Consider the following 22,515-nt stretch of genomic DNA (forward strand, 5'->3'; position numbering starts at 1 on the left):
GGTGTCTGTGAATGAGGGACGCTGGAACGGACACGTTGGCCTCCCCTCCGGGAGCAGCCGCAGGAGCGGAGTCAGAGGCCGGGTCTGTCCAGCCCCCTCCTGAGGAGCCCCACACGGGGCGGGCGGCCCAGAGCCTCTGCAGATGTTGTTTCTGGTCGCAAAGGAGGTTTAAAGACTTTGATCAAAGGCAGGCGGGAGCTGCGGCGTTTCCTGGGAGGGGCCCGCTCGGCTTGTCCAGAGCTCTGGATGGGAGCTGCTTTGTTTTCACGTTTCTGATGGGGCAGATGACTTCCTGCTCCTGGCCAGGCGCCCTCACCGCAGCCTGGGGTCCTGCCAGACGCAGCGAAAACACATTCCTGAGCCTCAGCCTTTGAGGCTGGGGACTGCTGTTTTTGCCACCAGCGGTCAGGATTTGGCACCCCTTAACAGATGCCTCTGGCGTGGAGACATCCCCTGGACCCACCATTTGGCTGCTTGGGACAGTTGTGGGGCAGGGCAGGGCATCTCCCCATGTCCAAGGCGATCTTGTGACAGGCCTGGTTCCGGTCCAGCCCAGACAGTCACCGACCCTGGACACTGGGCACAACAGCCTCCTTGTCTGTAATGTGGGGCCAGGAGCTTCTGCTCTTTCCTGGGGTGTTCCGAGTGGCACGTGGGGTCAGGGTGATGCACCTCGGGAACCTCGGAGGTGCTGGCTGCCTGGCTTCAGAGCTCAACTCCACCACTTACAAAACGTGTGGCCTCAGGCCGGTCACTTAACCTGTATGAGCTCCTCCCTAAAAGAAGGACAGTAGCAGCAATGCCTCATCGAATTACTATGCGAATCAAGTGAGCTATTCCTGCAAAACACTCCCAGGGCCCGCACAGTGTTTGCTCTTGGCATTATTGTGCTCGCTCCAGGGACTGCGAGTAACAAGTAAATTAGACACAAACCTCTCGTAAGTAAAGAAGCCGGCACAGGGCGCTGCTCCAGAGAGCAGTCTCCGGCCGACAGGCATGGTGTGATGCCCTCGAACCCTGGTTGGTGGGAGGCCTGGGCACCCATCCGTGGGTGGGGACAGCTCGGGGGGCCTTGGCCTTCACCATGCTGCCTTGGGGTCTCCTGCAGACGTCGATGAGTGTGTGACCGGCATCCACAATTGCTCCATCAACGAGACCTGCTTCAACATCCAGGGCGGCTTCCGCTGCCTGGCCTTCGACTGTCCGGAGAACTACCGTCGCTCCGCAGACACGTAAGTCCCTCGGGCCGCGATCGTTTATCAGTGTCGGCCTTCCTGGGGGCCGGGCTGCTGGCGTATGTGAGTGGTTTATGAGCTGTGCCCTCCCATGTGGGTCTTGGGAAACTCAAGGATCCCTGGTTCTCAGGCCCCTGAGTGCCTGGTCGCAGAAAGCCATGGTGGTGACTTCAAAAGGGCTGAAGGTTGGCAGGCCTGCTCCCAGAGTGGCCTGGCAGCACCCGCAGCCCCCTCACTCCCCAGTGTGAAACCTGGAGCCAGGGACAGCTCTCTGGGCCTCCATCTCCTCCTCTGTGAGATGCGGATGTCAGAAAGTGCTCTGACTCAGAGGAAGATAGCGATGACGCTGGGTGAGCGGACGTGACTTGCTTGGGTGTCCTTATGAGATGAACCCACCTGAAAGCCAGGTTCCGTTCTGTGCAGTGACCGTGTGGGAACAGCACGGAAGTCTCTGTGTCCTCAGCTTGAAGCTGTGGGCCCACATGAAGCTCCCTCACTCTCAGGCCACTGGGATGTGTGCTGGGGTGTCCAGGAGCCCTCTTCCTGAGGGAGCAGTGAGAACCCTCTGGTCTCACTGCTCACAACTCCTAACCCTGGTTTTATTGGGTGGGTCTCCTTTAGTGCCCCTGTGTTGGGAAAAGCTGCACAGTGGAAGCCAATCTCAGGAGCATGGACACGTGACCCCTCCCTTCCAGCCCCATGAAATGCTCAAAGCCAGCACCCAGCTAGGCTGTCCGGGTGACTGGGCCTTTTGACCTTGAACTTGCTCCTCCTTCTGGGGGTCAGTGCGGTCTTGGGCAGTGCACCAGGCCCAGTATCCACGTGCTCTGCCCGAGGGGTGGTTGCCCCAGGCCCGCTCTGTTTCCCCAGCCTGGGTCCTTGCCACCGGGTTTGTGGGTGCACAGCATGCTGAAGGGCTTGTGGGCTATGCTGTAGTTCAGTGGGCAACATTGGTGCTCCCCTGAACCCTGGGGAAACATCTGGGTACTCAGTTTGAGACTGTGTAAGTTCCCTCACTCCCAGGCCCTCGTCTGTGTCTGGGTTTGAGAATTCCGGAAGATTATCCTTTGGCTGTCGACCTGTAATTCACACACAACCCCGAAAGCAAAGGGGAGGACAGGTCTCCATGCCTGCTAAGCCAGTTTTGGGCAGCTGGCATCACGTGCCAAGATTGTGGCTGAAATCGGCTGCTCCCTGTCGCACTGGTGCATGTTCTGGAATCCTGGGCCACCCTCAGTGCCGGGGAGTCATTTACTTGTTTGAGGAATGCTCGCCGTGGTCCTACTGTGTGCAGGCTCCTGGGCGGACAGTGGGCCCGCAGAGGCCCCCATCCCCTGCACAGAGCCCATGAGGAGCATATGCAGAAGCAGCAGCGGCCACAGGGTGCAGGGGTGCTGGGCTCTGGCGGAGGGCATGCGAGGTGCGGGGTGCGTGGAGTTGATGATGCTTGAATGAAGGGGGAAGGAGGAGCTGAGTTAGGCAGAGGGAAGTAGTGGATGTGGGACTGAGGTGGGCTGTGGACATGCATTAACGGGGAGCAGAGGGGTTCCCAGTGATGAAACAGGTTCAGCAAGCAGCCCCGTTCTGCTCCCCGAGGGTTGACGCCTAGTCTGTGTCCATCCCATAGATTCATCAGCCTGCCCCCTGGGGGATGCTAAAGAGGGGCCCCGTAGCTCCCTGTGTTGAGGGCAGGAAGTGCCTCCCAACCCTGCAGTCAAGGCTAGAGTGGGGAAGAGGAGGGACCGGGCTCCAAGCCGCCCCTCCAGGGAAGGCTGTAGCCCCTGTGACCCACTTTCTGCTCGCCAGCGCCACCCGGCGGCCAGAACAGAGGCTGGGAGGCGAGTGGAGCTCCCCCCACTGAGGGTCCTGACCTGAGGAGGGCCAGGACCCCTGGTCTGTCTTCGAGCCTCATGGAGATGCTGTGACATTCTAGAAAGACCTGGCTTTGGCGTCAGGCCTGCTTAGGTTTGCCTCCCATCTCCGTCCATTCCAGCCCCTTGACTTGACTGCGAGCAGGTCCAGTGAACTTCTTGCTGTCAAGGGGGTAGTGGCAGAGCCCGCCTCCGTCCTGCTCGCTCTGGGTTCAGCCCAGGGGGTGTGGGTGGGCACCTAAGGCACATTTTACTGCCAGTATTTGTGGATGAAGTGGGGGTGGGCAGTGTCTCTGGAGTCCAGGACAGAGTGACATCTGAGAGGCCATGCGGAGGAGGGAGGGACCAGGACCGGGACTCCCACCCTGGCTTCCCAGCCTGGCTCTCCTGTCCCTGGTGCCGTGGCCTGGGGTCTTGGCCACCAGGGGCCCTTCTTGCCTCTGACACAGCCCTGAGAATACCTGCTTGTACGTGCCTTGAGGAAGAGCAAGGGTTAGCAATTAAGAGCTCCAGCCGAGTGCCGGCATCGGTGCGCAGAAAACAGTGGCCAGGAGGAGGACAGCCAGCCCCCTGTTCTCCTCCCAGAACACAGAGCTTCCTCAGAGGGGCTCTGGTGCTGACTCTGCACCTGTGGGCTGACTAGGTGACCATGTGAGTCTTGGGTTGCTTGGCCCTCATATGGAAGACGAGACATGGGCCCCTGCAGGGCTGTGGGGTCCTGGGGCTGTTCCTGCTGCACACAGGAGTCTGTCCGGTTACAAGTTCTCATCTGGGGACCCTGTCAAGTAATCATGGGCCTGCCGGGAGCCCAGCGTCACTGCACTGAAGTGGGGCGGGGCCTGCCCTGTGGTGAGGCCGTGGTGGGTCTAGTCCTGGTTGCCCCATTCCAGCTGGGGGAGTTACTCTGGAACCACAGGAGCAACACTAGCTTAGTGTGAGTGTGGTCACACTAACAAGTCATGTAAACCAAGGTGGGCAGGACACCTGCCGGAGCTCCAGGTGAGACGGGGCCAGCCTCCTCTCAGCACTGCTGACTCCTCAGGCTGGAGTTCTCTGTTTTACAGCCCTTTTCCTTCTCTTCAAGAATTTATGATCTGATCTTTAGAAATCAATTTGTAAAATTTAAAAGAGCTGAATTAGAAGGGACCCAGGAGCCAGCACTTCTGTGGTTAACATTCAGGAAGTCTAGACAGGCGAGAACTGAGTAAGTCTCTCTCTGTGTCTGGGCCTGAGCCTTCTCTTTGCACACAGCCTCCTGCTGGCCAGTTTCCCCGGTGGCCGAGGGGCGGTAACTGGAGCGTGACCCAGCAGGCTGGGCCGCAAACCGCAGGGCTGGGCCTCGCGGACTGAGCGGGCTGTTAAAAATCTGACCACACAACTCCCTCCTGTCCACGGGAGGGACCTTCAGAGTGCCCCGCAGCCTGGGGCAGGGCTGAAAACATCCTCTTCACCCCTCAGTGGGTCAGGTCCCTGACACTTGTGGTCTTGGAAGCCAGAGTGAAGCTGGGCAGCCTTGGTTGGCACAGCTCTTGGCCCCAGGGTGTAACGTGGGTGGACGGAGTGGGTGGAGCCCTTTACTGGCCAGTTCCTGGGGCTTGTGTCCAGAATGATAGGAGCATAAAAGTCAGGGGACTGCCAGCAGGGACGGCTGTAAGCATCAGATGGCCTGGGGGTGGCCGAAATGGCTATGCCTCCCAGGGAAAGGGCTGGCCTTGGGGACCTCTTTTTTTCCTAGTTTGTGCTGGCTTTCAGTAATGCCTTTTTCATGAAACCTGGGGTGTCCTGCTCAAATTCATTGAACTGAACAATTGGGGCACGTTATTTTCTCATAGTGGTTGAGGTGGAAATCAAGGCGTGGGGTCCTAGGGGCCTGGGCCTCTGCTCTGTAACAGATGCAGTGACGACAGCCCCTCGTCCAGCTGGATGCCCCAGCTAACGAAGGATTCGAGGCCGTTCCCAGTCTGACAGGCAGTTTGCCAGATGCCGTAGTTAAGCTTTCTGGAATGTTTCAGTAAATACGGGTAGAGCAGGACAGGATAATTGAAGTTGGAACGTACCAGAGAAATCGGGGAATATTTATTTGTGCACAGGTATAAAGCACACAGTAGGTGTCAAATTGGTGCTAGGTCCTGGAGATAAAGCCAAAGAGCCACGGCCCCACCCTAGGGAAGCCAGTGGTCTGGAAGGAGCCAGTAAGGAAGGGCTTGGGGTGCTCTGGTTAATGAGTCATCGAGGAGAGTGTCCGGCTCTCTGGTGTGTGACGGCTGCAGGAGCTCTCCCAGAACTTCACCCACACCTCGCGTTTCCTGCCTTCCACATACACTGGGTTAATCATCAAATCGAAACCCTGGTCTTGGACAGGATACAGGCCACGTGGGAGACGTGGGAAAACGGAACACACATGAAGGGGTCTGTAGCGCCACCTGCTGGCCAGACCGCTGGGCCCTTCCTGAAGTGGCTGTGTGTGTCTGTGTGTGTGTCTGTGTGTGTTCGTAAGTGTGTACATGCGCTTTGAAGTGAGACAGGCTGAGTTTGCTTCTGCCATTTGGTCCAGACTGTGGAGTCATGAATGAGTTACGTGTCCTCACAGAGCTTCAGTCTTCCCGTCAGCAGAATAAGAGCGATGTGGGACAGTGAGGGAGCTGGTGGGAGGAGGAACCCGGATGTTCCCAGCCCGAGGCCGGGCACCGGCCCTCAGTGTCTCCACGGCCACCCCCAGCACTCCCATCTGGCCCGGGCGTGGGTGTCTCCCCTCTGCCTCCGGGCCCCCCCAACAGGCCCCGACCCTCACATACCTTTAGGGGCATGGAGCTCGTTGCCAGCGTGTCCTTCCGAAGAGCTCAGAACAGTAAATGGCCACTAAAAGTAAATGAAAGGATCCTTGAGAGTCCTGAAAAAGAGCCTGGGGAAAGGATGTCAAAAGAGACAGCACTCACAATAAACGGCACGAATGAAATAAGTCCTAGTGACCCAGCATAAGGCACGCAAACAGCTGAAAGGGAGGCGTGAGGGAGGCTGGGACGGCAGGTGCCCCTGACTGGAGAGTCCCGGTCAGGATGCCAGAGCTTCCTGGGCCTCGCTCTGTGAAGACCTGTGGGACTCTGCACCCTGGCTCTGATTCTACGGCAGCTGCCTTCAGAGTGTGATGGGTCTCGAGTCCCGGAGCCAGAAGACAGTCCCTGTCCCCATCCTGTCACAGGGTGTCAGAACCTGTCCCCTTCTGTCACAGGAAGTCAGAACCCGTCCCCATCCTGTCACAGGGAGTCAGAACCCATCCCCATCCTGTCACAGGAAGTCAGAACCCGTCCCCTTCTGTCACAGGAAGTCAGAACCTGTCCCCATCCTGTCACAGGGTGTCAGAACCTGTCCCCTTCTGTCACAGGAAGTCAGAACCCGTCCCCATCCTGTCACAGGGAGTCAGAACCCGTCCCCATCCTGTCACAGGGAGTCAGAACCCGTCCCCATCCTGTCACAGGGAGTCAGAACCCGTCCCCGTCCTGTCACAGGGAGTCAGAACCCGTCCCTGTCCTGTCACAGGAAGTTAGAACTTGTCTCCATCCTGTCACAGGGAATCAGAACCCGTCCCCTTCTGTCACAGGAAGTCAGAACCCGTCCCCATCCTGTCACAGGAAGTCAGAACCCATCTCCTTCTGTCACAGGGAGTCAGAACCCGTCCCCATCCTGTCACAGGGAGTCAGAACCCGTCCCCATCCTGTCACAGGGAGTCAGAACCCGTCCCCATCCTGTCACAGGGAGTCAGAACCCGTCCCCATCCTGTCACAGGGAGTCAGAACCCGTCCCCATCCTGTCACAGGGAGTCAGAACCCGTCCCCGTCCTGTCACAGGAAGTCAGAACTTGTCTCCATCCTGTCACAGGGAGTCAGAACCCGTCCCCATCCTGTCACAGGGAGTCAGAACCCGTCCCCATCCTGTCACAGGGAGTCAGAACCCGTCCCCATCCTGTCACAGGGAGTCAGAACCCGTCCCCATCCTGTCACAGGGAGTCAGAACCCATCCCCTTCTGTCACAGGAAGTCAGAACCCGTCCCCATCCTGTCACAGGAAGTCAGAACCCGTCCCCATCCTGTCACAGGGAGTCAGAACCCGTCCCCATCCTGTCACAGGGAGTCAGAACCCGTCCCCATCCTGTCACAGGGAGTCAGAACCCATCCCCTTCTGTCACAGGAAGTCAGAACCCGTCCCCATCCTGTCACAGGAAGTCAGAACCCATCTCCTTCTGTCACAGGAAGTCAGAACCCGTCCCCTTCTGTCACAGGGAGTCAGAACCCGTCCCCATCCTGTCACAGGGAGTCAGAACCTGTCCCCTTCTGTCACAGGAAGTCAGAACCCGTCCCCATCCTGTCACAGGGAGTCAGAACCCGTCCCCATCCTGTCACAGGGAGTCAGAACCCGTCCCCGTCCTGTCACAGGAAGTTAGAACTTGTCTCCGTCCTGTCACAGGGAATCAGAACCCGTCCCCATCCTGTCACAGGAAGTCAGAACCCGTCCCCATCCTGTCACAGGGAGTCAGAACCCGTCCCCATCCTGTCACAGGGAGTCAGAACCCGTCCCCATCCTGTCACAGGGAGTCAGAACCCGTCCCCATCCTGTCACAGGGAGTCAGAACCCGTCCCCATCCTGTCACAGGGAGTCAGAACCCGTCCCCATCCTGTCACAGGGAGTCAGAACCCGTCCCCATCCTGTCACAGGGAGTCAGAACCCGTCCCCGTCCTGTCACAGGGAGTCAGAACCCGTCCCCGTCCTGTCACAGGGAGTCAGAACCCGTCCCCGTCCTGTCACAGGGAGTCAGAACCCGTCCCCGTCCTGTCACAGGAAGTCAGAACTTGTCTCCGTCCTGTCACAGGGAGTCAGAACCCGTCCCCGTCCTGTCACAGGAAGTTAGAACTTGTCTCCATCCTGTCACAGGGAATCAGAACCCGTCCCCATCCTGTCACAGGGAGTCAGAACCCGTCCCCGTCCTGTCACAGGGAGTCAGAACCCGTCCCCATCCTGTCACAGGGAGTCAGAACCCATCCCCATCCTGTCACAGGGAGTCAGAACCCGTCCCCTTCTGTCACAGGAAGTCAGAACCCGTCCCCATCCTGTCACAGGGAGTCAGAACCCATCTCCTTCTGTCACAGGAAGTCAGAACCCGTCCCCTTCTGTCACAGGGAGTCAGAACCCATCCCCATCCTGTCACAGGAAGTCAGAACCCGTCTCCTTCTGTCACAGGAAGTCAGAACCCGTCCCCATCCTGTCACAGGGAGTCAGAACCCGTCTCCTTCTGTCACAGGAAGTCAGAACCCGTCCCCATCCTGTCACAGGGAGTCAGAACCCGTCCCCATCCTGTCACAGGGAGTCAGAACCCGTCCCCATCCTGTCACAGGGAGTCAGAACCCGTCCCCATCCTGTCACAGGGAGTCAGAACCCGTCCCCATCCTGTCACAGGGAGTCAGAACCCGTCCCCATCCTGTCACAGGGAGTCAGAACCCGTCCCCATCCTGTCACAGGGAGTCAGAACCCGTCTCCATCCTGTCACAGGAAGGTAGAGCCTGTCCGCGTCTCCATTCCCAGCCCTGGCTGGCCCTGGGGACACACACAGGGATCTGGGCCTGGAGCCCGAGGCTCAGTGAGGGAGAACGGAGCCGACTTCACTGCCTGAGCGCAGCTCTTGCCTCCTGCCTCCCTCTGGGACCTCGGGACGGCCACCGACTCTTTCACCCTGTTGCCTCATCTGAAAAACGGCCCTCCCCCCGCCCTCCTGGTGCAGGTGTGGTCACACTAGCGAATCACGAGGACGAGTGGCCACGCGCTCAGTCAGTGGCAGCAGCCGTGCCCGCTAGTGCGGAGATGGCCGCTGCAGGGTCGTCTCCGAGACCCACCCGAGAGCCCTGTGTCGCCCTGATCGCGGTCCGGGCGAGGAGCCGGGAGCCTGGACGACACTCAGAGGGCGGGGTGTGCCTGGTGAGGCCAGCCCGGGGTGGGGCTCTGCCGGTGACAGGGGGACACACCCCACTCCAGGCACGACCCTTGACCCCAGCCACCCAGCGCCCCGTGAGGGTGTTGGAAGAGGCTAGTGGCTGAGTCGGCGGCCCGGAGGTCCACGGCACCTCCCGCAGGTGAGTGAGGGGTGCTCTTCCCGTGGCCGAGTGGCCCCAGGGGCGGCGGGAGGCCCCGCACTGCGAGCCCCCGCTTCCCCCGCGCTCTGTTGTTCCTCTGCTTGCTGAATCGGCCCTAACCCTCTTCTTGTCTCTCTGTCCACTTTTCTTGCAGCCGCTGCGAGCGCTTGCCTTGCCATGAGAATCAGGAGTGCCCCAAGCTGCCTCTGAGAATAACCTACTACCACCTCTCTTTCCCCACCAACATCCAAGTGCCCGCCGTGGTTTTCCGCATGGGCCCCTCCAGTGCGGTCCCCGGGGACAGCATGCAGCTGGCCATCACCGGCGGCAATGAGGAGGGCTTTTTCACCACCCGGAAGGTGAGCCACCACAGTGGGGTGGTGGCCCTGACCAAGCCCGTCCCCGAGCCCAGGGACTTGCTCCTGACCGTCAGGATGGACCTCTATCGCCACGGCACCGTCAGCTCCTTTGTGGCCAAGCTTTACATCTTTGTGTCCGCAGAGCTCTGAGCGCTCGCTTTGGGCCGTGGGGCGGTGGGGCCCCCTCTCGCTGCTTTCCTAACCCTGCCCTCCGGGATTTGAATAAAGTTTCAGCAGGCGATCCCACACAGCATGGCTGGCGTGCCTTGGTTTTATTTGGCGTAGTGGGGGGGTCTCTGTGCTGCGGAGTGGGGGCGGGTTGGGGGGCAGAGCTCTGCTTGTCTTGATGCGAAGCCCAAACTTGTGGTGGAAAAACTCTGGACCCACCTGCAGCATCTTGGATGCCACCCTTACCTAAGTGAGGTCAGTCCCCTCCTCTGAGGATCCCAGCTTCACACCAGGAGGAGGCGAAGGACAGCACCGTAAATGGGCCGCTCGTGGGAACCACTAAGCGTGCGTCAGGCCCTTCGTGTGCGTTACTTTCCGTCCTGTGGGGCAGGTCCCCAGAGAGACTCAGAGGGGGCGAGTGATTTGCTCAAGGTCACACAGCCAATATTTGAACCTCGGCTGGCTGACTTCACAGTTCTGACTATTCCATTCGGTCACAATACCTCCAACGTGGACCTCAGTCCACCTGCCTCCCTTCACCTCCCCCTCTGTGATTCCAGCCAAGCCCCCAGTGTGCCTTCCCAGGCCCTGCATCATTCAGTCCTCGTGTACGTCTCCAGCCTGGCCTCAAATTGTTCTTTCCTTGCTCACTTCCCTTGAGCCACACTGCCGAGCCTTTTGCTGCCTCAGGCCCTTTGCACCTTCTTTTGCACCCTTGGAGCCTGAATGTTCGTTAAACCTCAGCCTGTGTGTTCCTTTCTTGGAGGGGCCTCCCTGGACACCCTTGGGTTATGTTTCTGCTATTAGTCTTTCTTATAACACTTCCTTTGGGATGTTTATCACAGTTCACAGTTCCCATTCATCAGTGTCTCATTTTTATCTTCCCCACCATCCAGAAGGCTCTGTGAAGGCAGGGGCCAAGTCTGTCCCATTCAGTGCTGTGTCCCTCGCTCCTGGCAGTGCCTAGCCCACAGTAGGTGCCCTACTCATGGCTGCTGAAGTGATGGACGACTTTCCGCCAACATTGCTTTATGTGTCTAGCGTTTCTCTGGCTGCCGACCCTGTTTTCAAGCAGAAACATGAAGGGAAGGCAGACTGTCAAGAGGAATCAAGTAAGAGGATCCTAAGGTCCTTCCTACAAGTACGTGGGAGGAAGGTGGGAAGGGGCCCACGTGGTGTCCAGTGAAGAGGACAGATGTACATTTATCTCTGTGCCTCGTGCCCTATGACAGAGGCAGCAGTTAACTTGCCTTGGGAGCTCACGAATCTCTGAGCCCCCCACTGTCTCCCAGACCCCTCTCTGAGCATCTCTGGTCTGGACCAGCTCTCAGTCTCCCATCTTCCAGGCTGAAGCCAGAGGACCTCTCTGAAGGATCAGTCTGGTTTTGTCCCTCCCCTCTTTTGAACCTTCTATGGTTCTTTTACTAGCAGACGAAGCCCAGCACCCTTGGAATGACATTTGAGGCCCTGCCTGATCCAGCCTCTGTCTGCCTTTTCAGCTCGCTCCCTGCTCCAGCTCGCACCGTTTGCTTGAGTTCTGGTCACACAAGGCTCTTGCCCTTCCCTGAATATGCCGCCTTCAGGCTTTAGCACGTGCCCCGCCATCCTCCCACAAAGTGCCGCGCTCCCTGAAGACTTAGCTTAAAAGTCACCTCCTCAGGGAAGCCTTTCCTTAATCTGAGTTTTCTCAGAGCCAGGTATACTCCCTCAGAGCATTTACTGTGTCATCTTGTTGCTTTTTATCGTTCCCACTGCTCTGGGGCCTTTTTGAAGGCAGGGGTTGTACCTGTATGCTCTACATGTTTAGAATGTGTGGCCTGTAGAAGGAGCTCATCTGAATAAACATACGGATGGATGGATGGATGATGGGTGGTTGGATGGGTGGATGGGTGGATGGATGGGTGGGTGGATGATAGGTGAATGGGTGGATGGATGATGGGTAGATGGATAGATCGATGGGTGGATGGATGGGTAGATGGGTGGATGGATGGATGGATGGATGATGGATAGATTGATGGATGGATAGTATTTTCAAGGTGGAGTTCAAATGTCACCTCTTCTGTGAAATCATCATTGTAGTCAGTTATTCTTTCATCACAGTCCAGAGTGTTCAGGCCAGAGGAGCACTTTTCCCGTAGGAGTGTTATGATGTGGGTGGGAAATTCTTGGGGACTTTAGAAGTCATCCAGTGACATTATACATATTGCCAGAATCTCCTCTACAAAGCTCCTCCCAACTGACTATCCAGCTGAGCTCACACTCTCCCTTGTTTGAGGAACCCCCTTCCTCTTCAGGTGGCCCGTTCTGTTTCAGGACATCTCTGATGTTTTGGTGTGTCTGCCCGAGTGCACACGTGGGGGATGATATCTGGCTTACCTGAATGCTCACCTCTGCCCTGCTGTTGCTTGAGGCTCTGTAGCAGTATTTCTGTCACCCTGCTGAGATCCTGTAGTGCAGAAAAAACAAACCAAGCCAACCAACCAAACAAACCCCATGAGTTTGACTGTCTCCCTGCCCACGTGCTAGCTCTGTGACCTCGGATAAGTCACTTGCCTCTCAGAGCTGCCAGGCCTATTTTGTGGATTGTTTTGAAAATTGCATGGAGTTACACACCAGGCAGCACCTGGCATGTGGCAGGCAGGCACGGAGGTGCTGGTTTCTCCACCCATGGGAATGTACTTGACTGTTCATTTGGCTCTCGATTTAGATCGGGAATAAAAGTTCAGAGGGTTTGTAGAGCTGCCTCCACCTCCATCTCCTGGACCTGCGTGCACACTTCTGGCGGCCACTGTACTAAACCAAGCTCCCGAGAGTGAAGGATAGTAATTATGACGATCACTCTCATGATGATAAAAATAACGACTGTGACAGCGGACACCCATGCACGGCTTTCTGTGGGCCGGGCCCAGTTCCAGGCACTTAGGGAGCCCTCACAGAGCCTTGTGAGCAAAGTGCTGTTATGATCCTCACTTCGCAGTGGAGACATGGAGGGACAGCGAAGTTAAGTAGCTCCCCCAAAGGCCCCCAGCGGATGTAAAGTGGGGCCGGGATTTGGAGCTAGGCAGCCTGGCCCAGGAGTGTGTTCTGAAGCCCAGCCCTGCACTGCCTCAAATGCTGAAGGAGGGCAGGATAGCTGGGATTAGCCAGCCCTTGTCAGCCTGTTACTCCAGCCTCACTTCAGAAAGCCCTGCATACGAGCCCTGTTCTAAAATTCCCAAGTACAAAATAAGATGTTTTGTTTGCTAAGGAAGGGGGCAGCGTGGTGTAGAGGAAAACAGCGTGAAAGCTAAATGGGGTAGTGTGTGCAGACTGTCCTACATGGATGTCCAGGAAGATGCTGCAGCATCGTTTTTGAAGTTCTCTGGATCCCAAGCAAAACACACACGAACTAGATACGACTTTTTTTTTAATCCATGGAAAACATTTACAACTAAACAAGGTGACAGGGTATCCCCATGAACCCAAAATATAGTTCGTGCCCACCTGCATGGTATTGGCATCTGTGCAGGAGAAAGCAGTGGAAGAACCCCCAAATAGGCAGGAGGTATCCCCTAGAAGGCTCAGTAGACCGATCTGAGACAGCAGCTGAGACGCGGAGGCATTGTGGTCTCCATCACTACAATGGCCGGTGTGTACAAGGCCTTCCGGGAAGGGTTGGAGCAGGCTAGCCCTTGGGAGCTTTTAAAGCTGAGTCACCAGGGCTTCCCTTAAGGTCGTATGTCATACTATGGGGAAACTGCTGGAAATGAAATAGGAAATTGAGTCAGAAGGAGACAATAGCAACTATGGAAAATGAAGGTTCAGGTAAATGTAGAGGGATAGCAGAGAGCAGGCTGCCAAAGCACAATGAGGGAGCTCTGCGAGCCCAGAAAAGCCACTGTGAACCATGCCTCTTTCTCAGATTTCAGGAAAACTAAGTTCACATAAAAGTGACCAAACCAGAAGTATCCAGGTTAAATTTCATACAAAGCTACTGTAGGAAAAAAGAGATTAAAGAGCAGAATGATATCCCTCTGGGTACAGGTATGCCAGGAAGATATGCTCACAAACTAGATAAAAATTGTAACCTATAGCAAAACAAACTAAAAGAATTGAGAAAATGATCAAAAATGAAGGAAAAATGAAAGCCAGAATCAGGGAAAATGGAGAAATGAAGTGATGGAACTCAAGAAATAATTTAAAATGAAAGCAAAAAGCAATTTCAGAAATAAGTATTTAAGAGAAGGAAAAGTGGAAAAGCAGAGAAGTTTTATACATTGAAAGATAAATAACAAAAGTGATGAAAAGGCTTGATGAAAAAGTGACAGACATTGAAGATGGGCAAAGAGGATCCAAGACACAGATAACAGAAGTCTCTGAAGGACGAATCCCAGACAAGGTAGGGGTAGGGTGGGAATAAACACTAAGAATGATAACTCAAGAAACTCTACAGAATTTTTTTTGTAAAGATGTGGAGTTCCATACTGAAAGAACACACAACTTACCTGAACATACTGACTCAGAGCAACCAACATCAAGACACAGTCTAGCACAGTTTTTGGACTTTAAAGAGAAAACAAACAAGTCAAGTGCCTTTGGGCAAAAATGACAGGGGACTTTTAGGGGGAAAAATTATATTGTTATCAGATTTCTTCATGGCAACACTTATGCCAGAAGCAAATGAAGCCTTAGGCTATTCAAGAAAATGTAAGCCGAGGATTTTATACCCAACAAAGCAGCCTTGCAGGTACAAAGGACACGAACTGTTATCAACATGTAAGCATTAAACACAGTTACTCACAAAACTACACCTAAATGGGTGTTACAAGAAAAAAGCATAGTGTGGATCGCTGTAGGCTCAAACGACATAGACACAGCCCATCTGTTTAAAGATTGTGGATGGGATAGGGTGGATGTTCCCCCCAAAATATTATTTTAAGTAATTAGTTAGTGGTGGTAATTTTAGTATTGTTATTCTGAGACTGCTGGGTCAAAATACGGATTAAACTAAATAAATAATTATGGGATAGTCTATCATTGCCTGTGTTCTAAAGAACCAGGATTTTAATATGGAAAAAAATGAGCTTCCTTTGGTAGATAGAAGAGGTTAAGTTAAAAACTGTGTGGTTCTTGTTTTGAATTGTTAATATCAGTGTGAACTCATGTTGTATTTTCATCTTTAGAAAGGTCCACTGAAGAGGCTCAGAAACCATGGCCAACTCAGTAGCGCTGAGCATTCCTGGTATCCAGGTTATGGTCTTGAAACACCATTTTCCACTTAAAAAAAAAAAAACCCAAACAAAACAAAAAACAAGCCCAACGCTTCTTGGAGAAATGGCTGGGGCAGTGAAAGTGTAAGATGAGGCTGGACCCCCTTGTCATTCCAGACAGCCAGAGAGCTATGGGGGAGTCCTGGGGCCAGGTCAAAAACGACCCAGGAACCAACCCAGCGTAGCCTCTGGCCAAAGGCGGGAAAACGTGAGCTCCAACAAAGGATAGTAACTGCAATGGATTGAAATCCATCAAGTAGTTTAAATCTGAGTTCATGCTGACATTTAACACAAAATCAACAGACAACCTCTGGATGAGGATAGCTATTTGCTCGTCCATCATCCTGAAAATGGGTAAATACAAGGAAAGAACCAAGCATGGATCTTGCTTTTGCTCTATGAACTACGCCCGCTGGTACCAGTGGAACTGGGCCCCCAGCGTCAGCAGCTGACATCAGAAAGGATAGAGTCAGATACCACGTGGCCCCTGGTGGAAGACACACCACCAACTATCATTTCCTCAAAGGGCCTGGGCCTGCGTCTGAACAGGTGTCTGGATCTGGCTGCCAACATGCAGGGAACACCGAGGACAGAGTACACACTGGGCTGCATCACCAGGAGGCAGTCAGCCAGCCCAGGTGTGGGGAGCACTGTAGCTCAGATGCTTTGCTTTCTTAACAGATAAACTGTATAGATAATGACGGGAGGGAGAGGAAACCTATAGGTTAAAAAGGACTTAAAACACATAACAACACTTTTTTAATGGACAAGTTTAAATGATGGTGTCTCAATTTGCAGATACACACTACTATACGTAAAATAGATAAACCTCAAGGTCCGACTGTACAGCACAGGGAACTAGATCCAATATCTTGTAGTAACCTATAATGAAAAAGAATATGAAAGGAATGTATGTATGTATATATGTATGTATGTGGATGACTGAAGCATGATGCTGTGCACCAGGAATGGACACACAGTAACTGACTGTACTTCTATTAAGAAAAAAATGATGTCTCAAGACTCATACTTGTGTGATACAAATGTAAGGGAACCCAGGTGGGCGATTGCTAGGAACGTCAAGAAAGGGGTCACGTTGGGGGTGCACAAAGGGGCTGAGACTGGTCTGGGGCACACGCAGTGGCCCCAAGTTACAGGTGAAGACCCCTTTCTTGACCTGAGTGGTGAATGTAAAGTGCTTTGCCTTATAATACTCATGAAACTGTATCTTTGTTTTGTGTGCCTCTTGCATTTGTGTTTTATTTTTTGGTAAAGACGTTTTAAAAATATGCCTAGATCTGTAACAAACGTGTGTCCCTTGTCCTTCCTCCCACCTTTCACGTGACACCGCAGATGGACTGTTTTGTTCTGGGTACCGAGCTGGGTGCTTTACATACACCCCCTCATTTATGCCCCTGTGACCCCCCTGACGCAGGGCCCCAGGAAAGCTGGACCCCGTCTCCCTTGTTTGCTTTGGTGCCCCTGGAACCTGGCACCCAGCAGGCACTCACTTGTTGAGCGAATGAATGAATGAACGTGTTTTGCAGTTATAGAAACTGAAGTTTAGTTCAGATAGTTGGCAAATAGCAAAGCTCGCTTACCCCAGCCAGAGCAGACGGAAACTGGGGCGTGTCGGGGGTGTGTGGGTCCCGGTCCAGTTTGCAGGAAGGGCCACGAGGCATCCGCACAGAGCAGCCGGGCCTCGGAGGCCTGTGCGGGTCCCCGGAGGAGCCGTCTCTGGGGCAGGTGCTGCCGCCTGGCCCCTGCTTCGCCCTGGACCCCGGGCCCAGTGGGAGTGCTGCTTCCAACTTTCCCATCGCCTCTTACGCTGTGGTTCCCCTCAGGCTCCGCCAAGAGAAGACAGACACCGTCCGCTGCATCAAGTCCTGCCGCCCCAACGACGTCACCTGCGTGCTGGACCCGGTGCACACCATCTCCCACACCGTCGTCTCGCTGCCCACCTTCCGCGAGTTCACCCGCCCTGAAGGTGAGTGACCGCCGTGGGCTCCCGGGGCTTGAGCTGAGCGCTTGGCCTGACGGAGCCACTCCTTGGTAAGATGTGCCTGTGGGTTCAAAGTGCAGACCTCCTCCCGCCTCGCATCCCCTCCATGTCCCCCAATTACACGACACCGTTTCAACCCATTCCCCGCTCTCAGTTCAGGGCGTCTCTTCTTATGGGTAACAGTCGTTCAGCAAATAGCTATTAAGTGTTGATTCTGTGCCAAGCGTGTGGGCATCATGGAGGGCCTCCAGGAGGCAGTGACTCCACTCTGGGTCCTGTAATCAATAAGAGGTAACTTCATGAAAGTGGGGAGCAGGGAGACAGGAGGGTGCCGAGCAGAGCAGAACGCCTCTGGAAAGATCCATAGGTAAGTGGGGAATGTGGGTCTCTGAGGAAAGAAGCCAAATTTTTCTGGCTAGGGTGGTAGAGGCTTGACAAGAGATGTGCTGTGAGGGAAGCAAGACCCTGCACTTGGAGTTGGGGTTTCAACTCTAAGACTTTGGGAGCCAGTCCAGGGCTGCAAATGATGCCCTTTGCATCTAGAAGCCTCATCCTGGAGACCGAGGGGCAGGCGGGCTGGCGCAGCTAGACCAGCTCCAGGGGACCCAGTGGTCAAGCGGTCAGTGTGCCCGCCACGCCCCAACCCTGGTAGCTCCCGGCCTGCAGTGTAGACCCGCCACCACGGGGGCGGGGGACGCAGGTGGGGCAGCGCACTCCCAGCGCCCAGCAGAGGGCTATGGACGGGGGACTGCTCTGTATACCTTGCTTCAGGGGGTGCAGCCCACAGGCCAGGGCTGGGGTGGCCTCCTGCCACCCTCTTCCTTGTAGGGCCCTCATCCCCGGCCTTCAGAGGAGCTCACCGTGATGATTTATTCAGCAAACGTCGGCTGAGCCTCCTATGTGTCAGGCTCGGGCCAGGCTCTGGAACGCAGCGATAAGAAAGATCCTCTCAGAGAAGGCGGAAAGTTTGCCCTGTGCTGACACTGTGACAGGGTCCTGCGGGGTAACACAGGAGCACCTGCTGGAACATAAAACCTGGCCGTGGGGGTGGGAGCGGGGGAGAGGCGCACCAAGGGTGTGGTTACCTGCAGGGGCAGGAGGCACGGAATCTTGGCCGGGTGGCGTGGACTTGGGTCGGAGAAAATCACTGGCTGCTGTTTGCCTGGTGCAGAATGATGGGTTCCACCAACCACACGCAGATCCTTCCCAAATCCCCAGCGGCCACTCTGGCGGCCTTCCGGCCATTGCTGACCCATAATTGGGTTCTACAGGGAGTCGGGAGTGGTGAGAGACACCTGTCCGCATCTTGGGCCTGGGATGTCCAGGCTTTGCCTTTGGCGTTGAGGGGACCCTGGGTGGGCACTGGCAGGCCGACTCTTTCACTTTACAGATGAGGAGGCTGAGGCCCAGAGAGAGGACACCCCCAAGATGGCACAGAGCCAGGGCCGCATCGGGGCCTTGTGCTCCCAGTCCAGGGCAGTCTGCCGACCTCATGTCAGGTGGTCCTGGAGGCGGACACAGCCACCATGCTGAGAAGGGGCGTGTCTGAGCCACATCACTGTGCAGCAGGGGACCAGCCGGCTCCCCTCCGACCCCTCTCCCTGTGTCCCCTTGCCCGCCTCCACTCCCCATCGTCCCAGCTTCAGGAAGACTCGTGACTAGTCACCAGTCACTCAGCGCTGATCAGTGCCGTGACTTCAGGGAAGATCCAAAATCTTCCCTGGCCTCAGTCTCCCTGTTGATGAAAAGAGGGGATAGGCTGTGACCCAGGGCACCTCAGGGCCCCTCCACCTTCTCCATGCAGGGCCCTCCTGTTGGGTCCTCGTTGCCTGGAGGGGCACTTCCGGGGTGGCAGGGCCCAGCGCTGCGCCCTCTTCACACCTCCATGCTTCTGTCCGGCAGAGATCATCTTCCTCCGGGCCATCACACCCGCCTACCCCGCCAACCACGCTGACATCATCTTCGACATAACAGACGGGAACCTCCGGGACTCCTTCGACATCATTAAGCGCTACATGGACGGCATGACCGTGGGTAAGTGGCCGACCCTCCCGCAGCTTAGCCAAGGCTGCTGTGCCAGTCGAGAGGGAAATCCCCCCTAGAGCAGCCCCCTTCCCATCTGAGTCCCTGTCCTCTGGGGCCCAGCTGGAGCCCCCATCTCCCCCGGGCAGTCTCAGTGCGAGGACTGCCCAGGGTGGTGGAGCCTGCCTGGGATTCGGCCCTGGCTGTGCCGCTGCTCTTGGGGAGACCCCGTGGGTCTCAGTCTCCCCGCCTATGAAGGATGGATTCACTAGACCTCTGCGTCTCACAGCTGTGAGTTTCAGCGGAAGCACACTGGCCCCAGGGCTCGGCACGGCCCCCTCTCATGGGAGCTGATAGGGACTTTGTTCTCCTGGTGCAACAGAAGAATAGCCAACGGGCGTCAGAGGGCCTCGCTCGTCTTGCCGCATGTCCAGCCTTGTCCCCTCCCGTGTGTCAGGGGGTAGGAGGACCAAGGTTGTGACACGGGGCAGCACGCACAGCCCCTGAACGTGGAGCCCTCCCCGGAGAGTCAGCACCCCTGGTGCACAGAGGAGGGCTGGAGGGGGACTTGGAGGGGAGGGGCACCAGCAAGGCTGGGCGGGGGGTGGGGTGGGAAGCAGGTGCAGGTGAGTCTGGGAAAATGTTCACAGTGCCTCTCCTGAACCAGCGCACTTTAAAGAATTCAAATTCATGGGGAATGAAAACGATCCCCTCTGCCACTGTGGACTGAAATTTAGACCCTGAACATTTTCAAAGCAGCTGAGCAGTAGAGACCCAGGCCTCGCCCTTGCTGCGGCCTCAGTTAGACCCAGGCCCCGCCCTTGCTGCGGCCTCAGTGTCCCCGATTTGAGTGGGGCAGGGAGGCCGTGGTTTTGTGTGCGCGGTTGGTCCCGGGGCAGAGCATTTTGGAACATGGCCTCTAGGTGGCGCCGTTGGACCTCAGAACCCGGGCTGGTCCCTGAGGCCCCAAACCCGCCCGGCCGTTGTTAAGCTGCAGCTGGAGACGGAGTCGTTATTCCCGTTGCCAAAGAGCCATTTATAGTGACTTTACAAGCTCTTAAATGGGTTTGCATGTTGTAAACATGACTGGGGCCCCCCACCCCCAGCCTCCTCCTCCGCTAGTTGGCAGCAGGAATAGTCAGTTAATTACAATTAATGGCGCAGTAACCCTCGCTGGGATTCCAAGGAGAGGGCGGGAGCCATAAAAGTTGCTGCCTGCCCTCCAGGTACTGCTCACTCTGGGCCTCAGTTTCCCCCATTGTCAAGCGAAGGGGGACCTTCAGGCGCCCGGGGGTGGGGGCAGACTGGAAGAGGTGGGGTCGTGGGTTTGTCCCCCCGTGTGGGGGTAGTGAACAGTCTGCTGTCACCGGCACACAGAAGCCCACCTGGGGCTAGTTCTGGCCTCTGTGCTGAGCTTCTAGGTTTGGCTCCAACACGGTCCACCTGGGGCAGTTCCTAGCTCTTGGAATTACCGGAGTTGGAATCAGACCCTTCCAGTGGATTCAGTCCTTCTCTGCTCTCTTCCCGAGCCCAGGCCAGGCGTCGTGGGTACAGAGATGGGTAAATACCACAGATCCCTGCCCCTCAGGGCTTTGCGTTCCACTGGGGTGGGGGTCGGGGGGCATCAACAGGTCATCGAAACGCAGTGGTGGCGAGACAGTGACAAGCTCTGCAGCTGCGGGGAGGCCTCTCTCGGAGGGGACTCCTTGGTGTTGGCACTTTCAGTTCCCAGCTGAACACTTCCTGGGGTGACCCAAGCCAGGGGTTGGGCCACTGCCGGGCCTGGAGCCAATGCCCACCAGCACACTTTTCTAGCTGCATCTCCGCTCCAGACAGAACCAACCTGGGAGTCTCTGTTTCCTGGCTTCCCATCCATTGGAGCAGAAAATCCTGGCATCTCAGAGCCTGGAGGCTCCTGGAAGCCACTTCTTCCAGCTCCTTCTGTTGTAGAGGGGGCGCCGAGGCCCAAAGCAGCCAGGGGGTTGCCGGTCTGCCCAGAGCGACCCGGGGCAGGGTGGGGAGCGGGACAGAGCCCCCAGTGAGAGAGGCGACCACAGGGCCCATCCCGCGTGTGCTTCCTGGGGATGGAATGTGGACCAGGCCACAGAGGCAGAGCAGCCTCTCCTCTCTGCGCTTGGTCACGCGTGCCCTGGTCCTTGGAATTCTGGTGCTGGGAAACGGCCCAGGCTGGCGCTTGGGAATTCATCCTGCCTGTTGTCCTGCCTCCTGGGTGGGCCTGGCCTCTTCAGCTTCTCAGTATGTTTGCAGGACTTCCCATCTGGTTGGGCCCCTGGAGTTTGCAGATGTCCTCCTCCAGGTGGAGGACCAAGGCCAGAGGGGGCAGGGTCTCACGGAGCTGGGCGCCAGGCCGCGTTTCAGGTTGGGCTCTTGTCTCTACACCCACCGGTTGCTGCCTTATTTCTCTGTTTGGGGCCTCTTCCCTGGGCATCCTTATCTCCACCTCCTTCCCGCTCCTCTTCTGCCCCAAATAACTTCTGTACACCCCGGGAGCTTCTGGGCTCTGGGGGTAGCGATCCTGGCACCTGCTGGCCCTGGACACAGGCCTGGCCCTGCGGCTCTGGGTCTGTCCACCTGCAATGGGTGGTTCTTTCTCTGGACCCAAGCCCGGCCTGAGCAGCCTGGGAACCATCGCTGGGCACGCTCACCCCCGCATCCCAGCTCAGTCCTCACAGATGCCTCGAGGGCTGTGACTGTCTCCCTTTGGCAAAGGAGGGAGCTGAGTAAATGACCACCTGACACTGAGCAACTGAAAAACCGCAGGGCCCGGGCTGTTTGCAGACTTGATTGCAGCGGTGCGTTCTCCTTTCAAGCAACATCTTAGACAGAAACCTTCACGTCCGCGGAGAGGGAGAAAGCACGCCCCGGGCACGCAAGTCTTCCATCTGCTGTGCCCCAGCAGGGCCTGGCGGCTCCTGGGCCCACTGAGGACCCCCACGCAGCCCCTCAGCACCAGGGAAGGGATACCTGCCTACTCACAGATGTTGGCCGAAAACCCTGCCAGCTCTAGGACACTGGGCATGGGGTCAGGAAGGCTCCCTGGAGGAGAAGAGACCTGAGCTGGCTTGTGACGCAGGTGAAGGAGGGCCTAGCACCTAGTAAGTGCCAGGAGCAAGTGCGTCGTCAACGCCACGACCCTGTGACGTGGTGGAAGTCTCCCCGTTACTGGGTGAGGGAGCAGTGGCCAGAGAGGGCACGAGGCTTATCCCAGGCCGCTCAGTGCTGGGGTCAGAGCAGGCCTAGGGCCCCGTCTTCCCCAAACACGCAGAGCTGGAGCCCGCGGATGGCTGGTGTTGACTTGGGCAAAGTTACTGGGAGTTTGCGTCCCGGAAAAATAATCAGTGTACTAGCCGCCAGGACCCCGGGGCTGCTGAGTTCATGCCCACATCCCCCAGTAACAGAAGAAGAAGAAGAAAGTACCCCAGGTTGATTAAGAACCTGAAAGGGCCAGACCTTCCCCTAATGCATCCTCT

General features: G+C 56.3%; 1 protein-coding gene across 2 annotated transcripts in view; it reads left to right on the forward strand.

Annotated features, from left to right (window-relative positions):
- FBLN1 (fibulin 1) overlaps positions 1 to 22,515 on the forward strand; it is a 78,364-nt gene that overhangs the window by 38,406 nt on the left and 17,443 nt on the right. The window contains exons 14-16 of one of the 2 annotated variants that reach the window (XM_072973691.1): positions 1,109 to 1,232; positions 16,845 to 16,987; positions 18,905 to 19,036. In XM_072973691.1, the coding sequence (XP_072829792.1) occupies positions 1,109 to 1,232; positions 16,845 to 16,987; positions 18,905 to 19,036 (399 nt within the window). Of the gene's footprint in view, positions 1 to 1,108; positions 1,233 to 9,378; positions 9,837 to 16,844; positions 16,988 to 18,904; positions 19,037 to 22,515 lie in introns of those variants that run through there. The other variant, XM_072973692.1, reaches the window with a different exon arrangement.

Source organism: Vicugna pacos, chromosome 12, assembly GCF_048564905.1.
Source record: "Vicugna pacos chromosome 12, VicPac4, whole genome shotgun sequence".
Lineage (NCBI taxonomy): Eukaryota > Metazoa > Chordata > Mammalia > Artiodactyla > Camelidae > Vicugna > Vicugna pacos.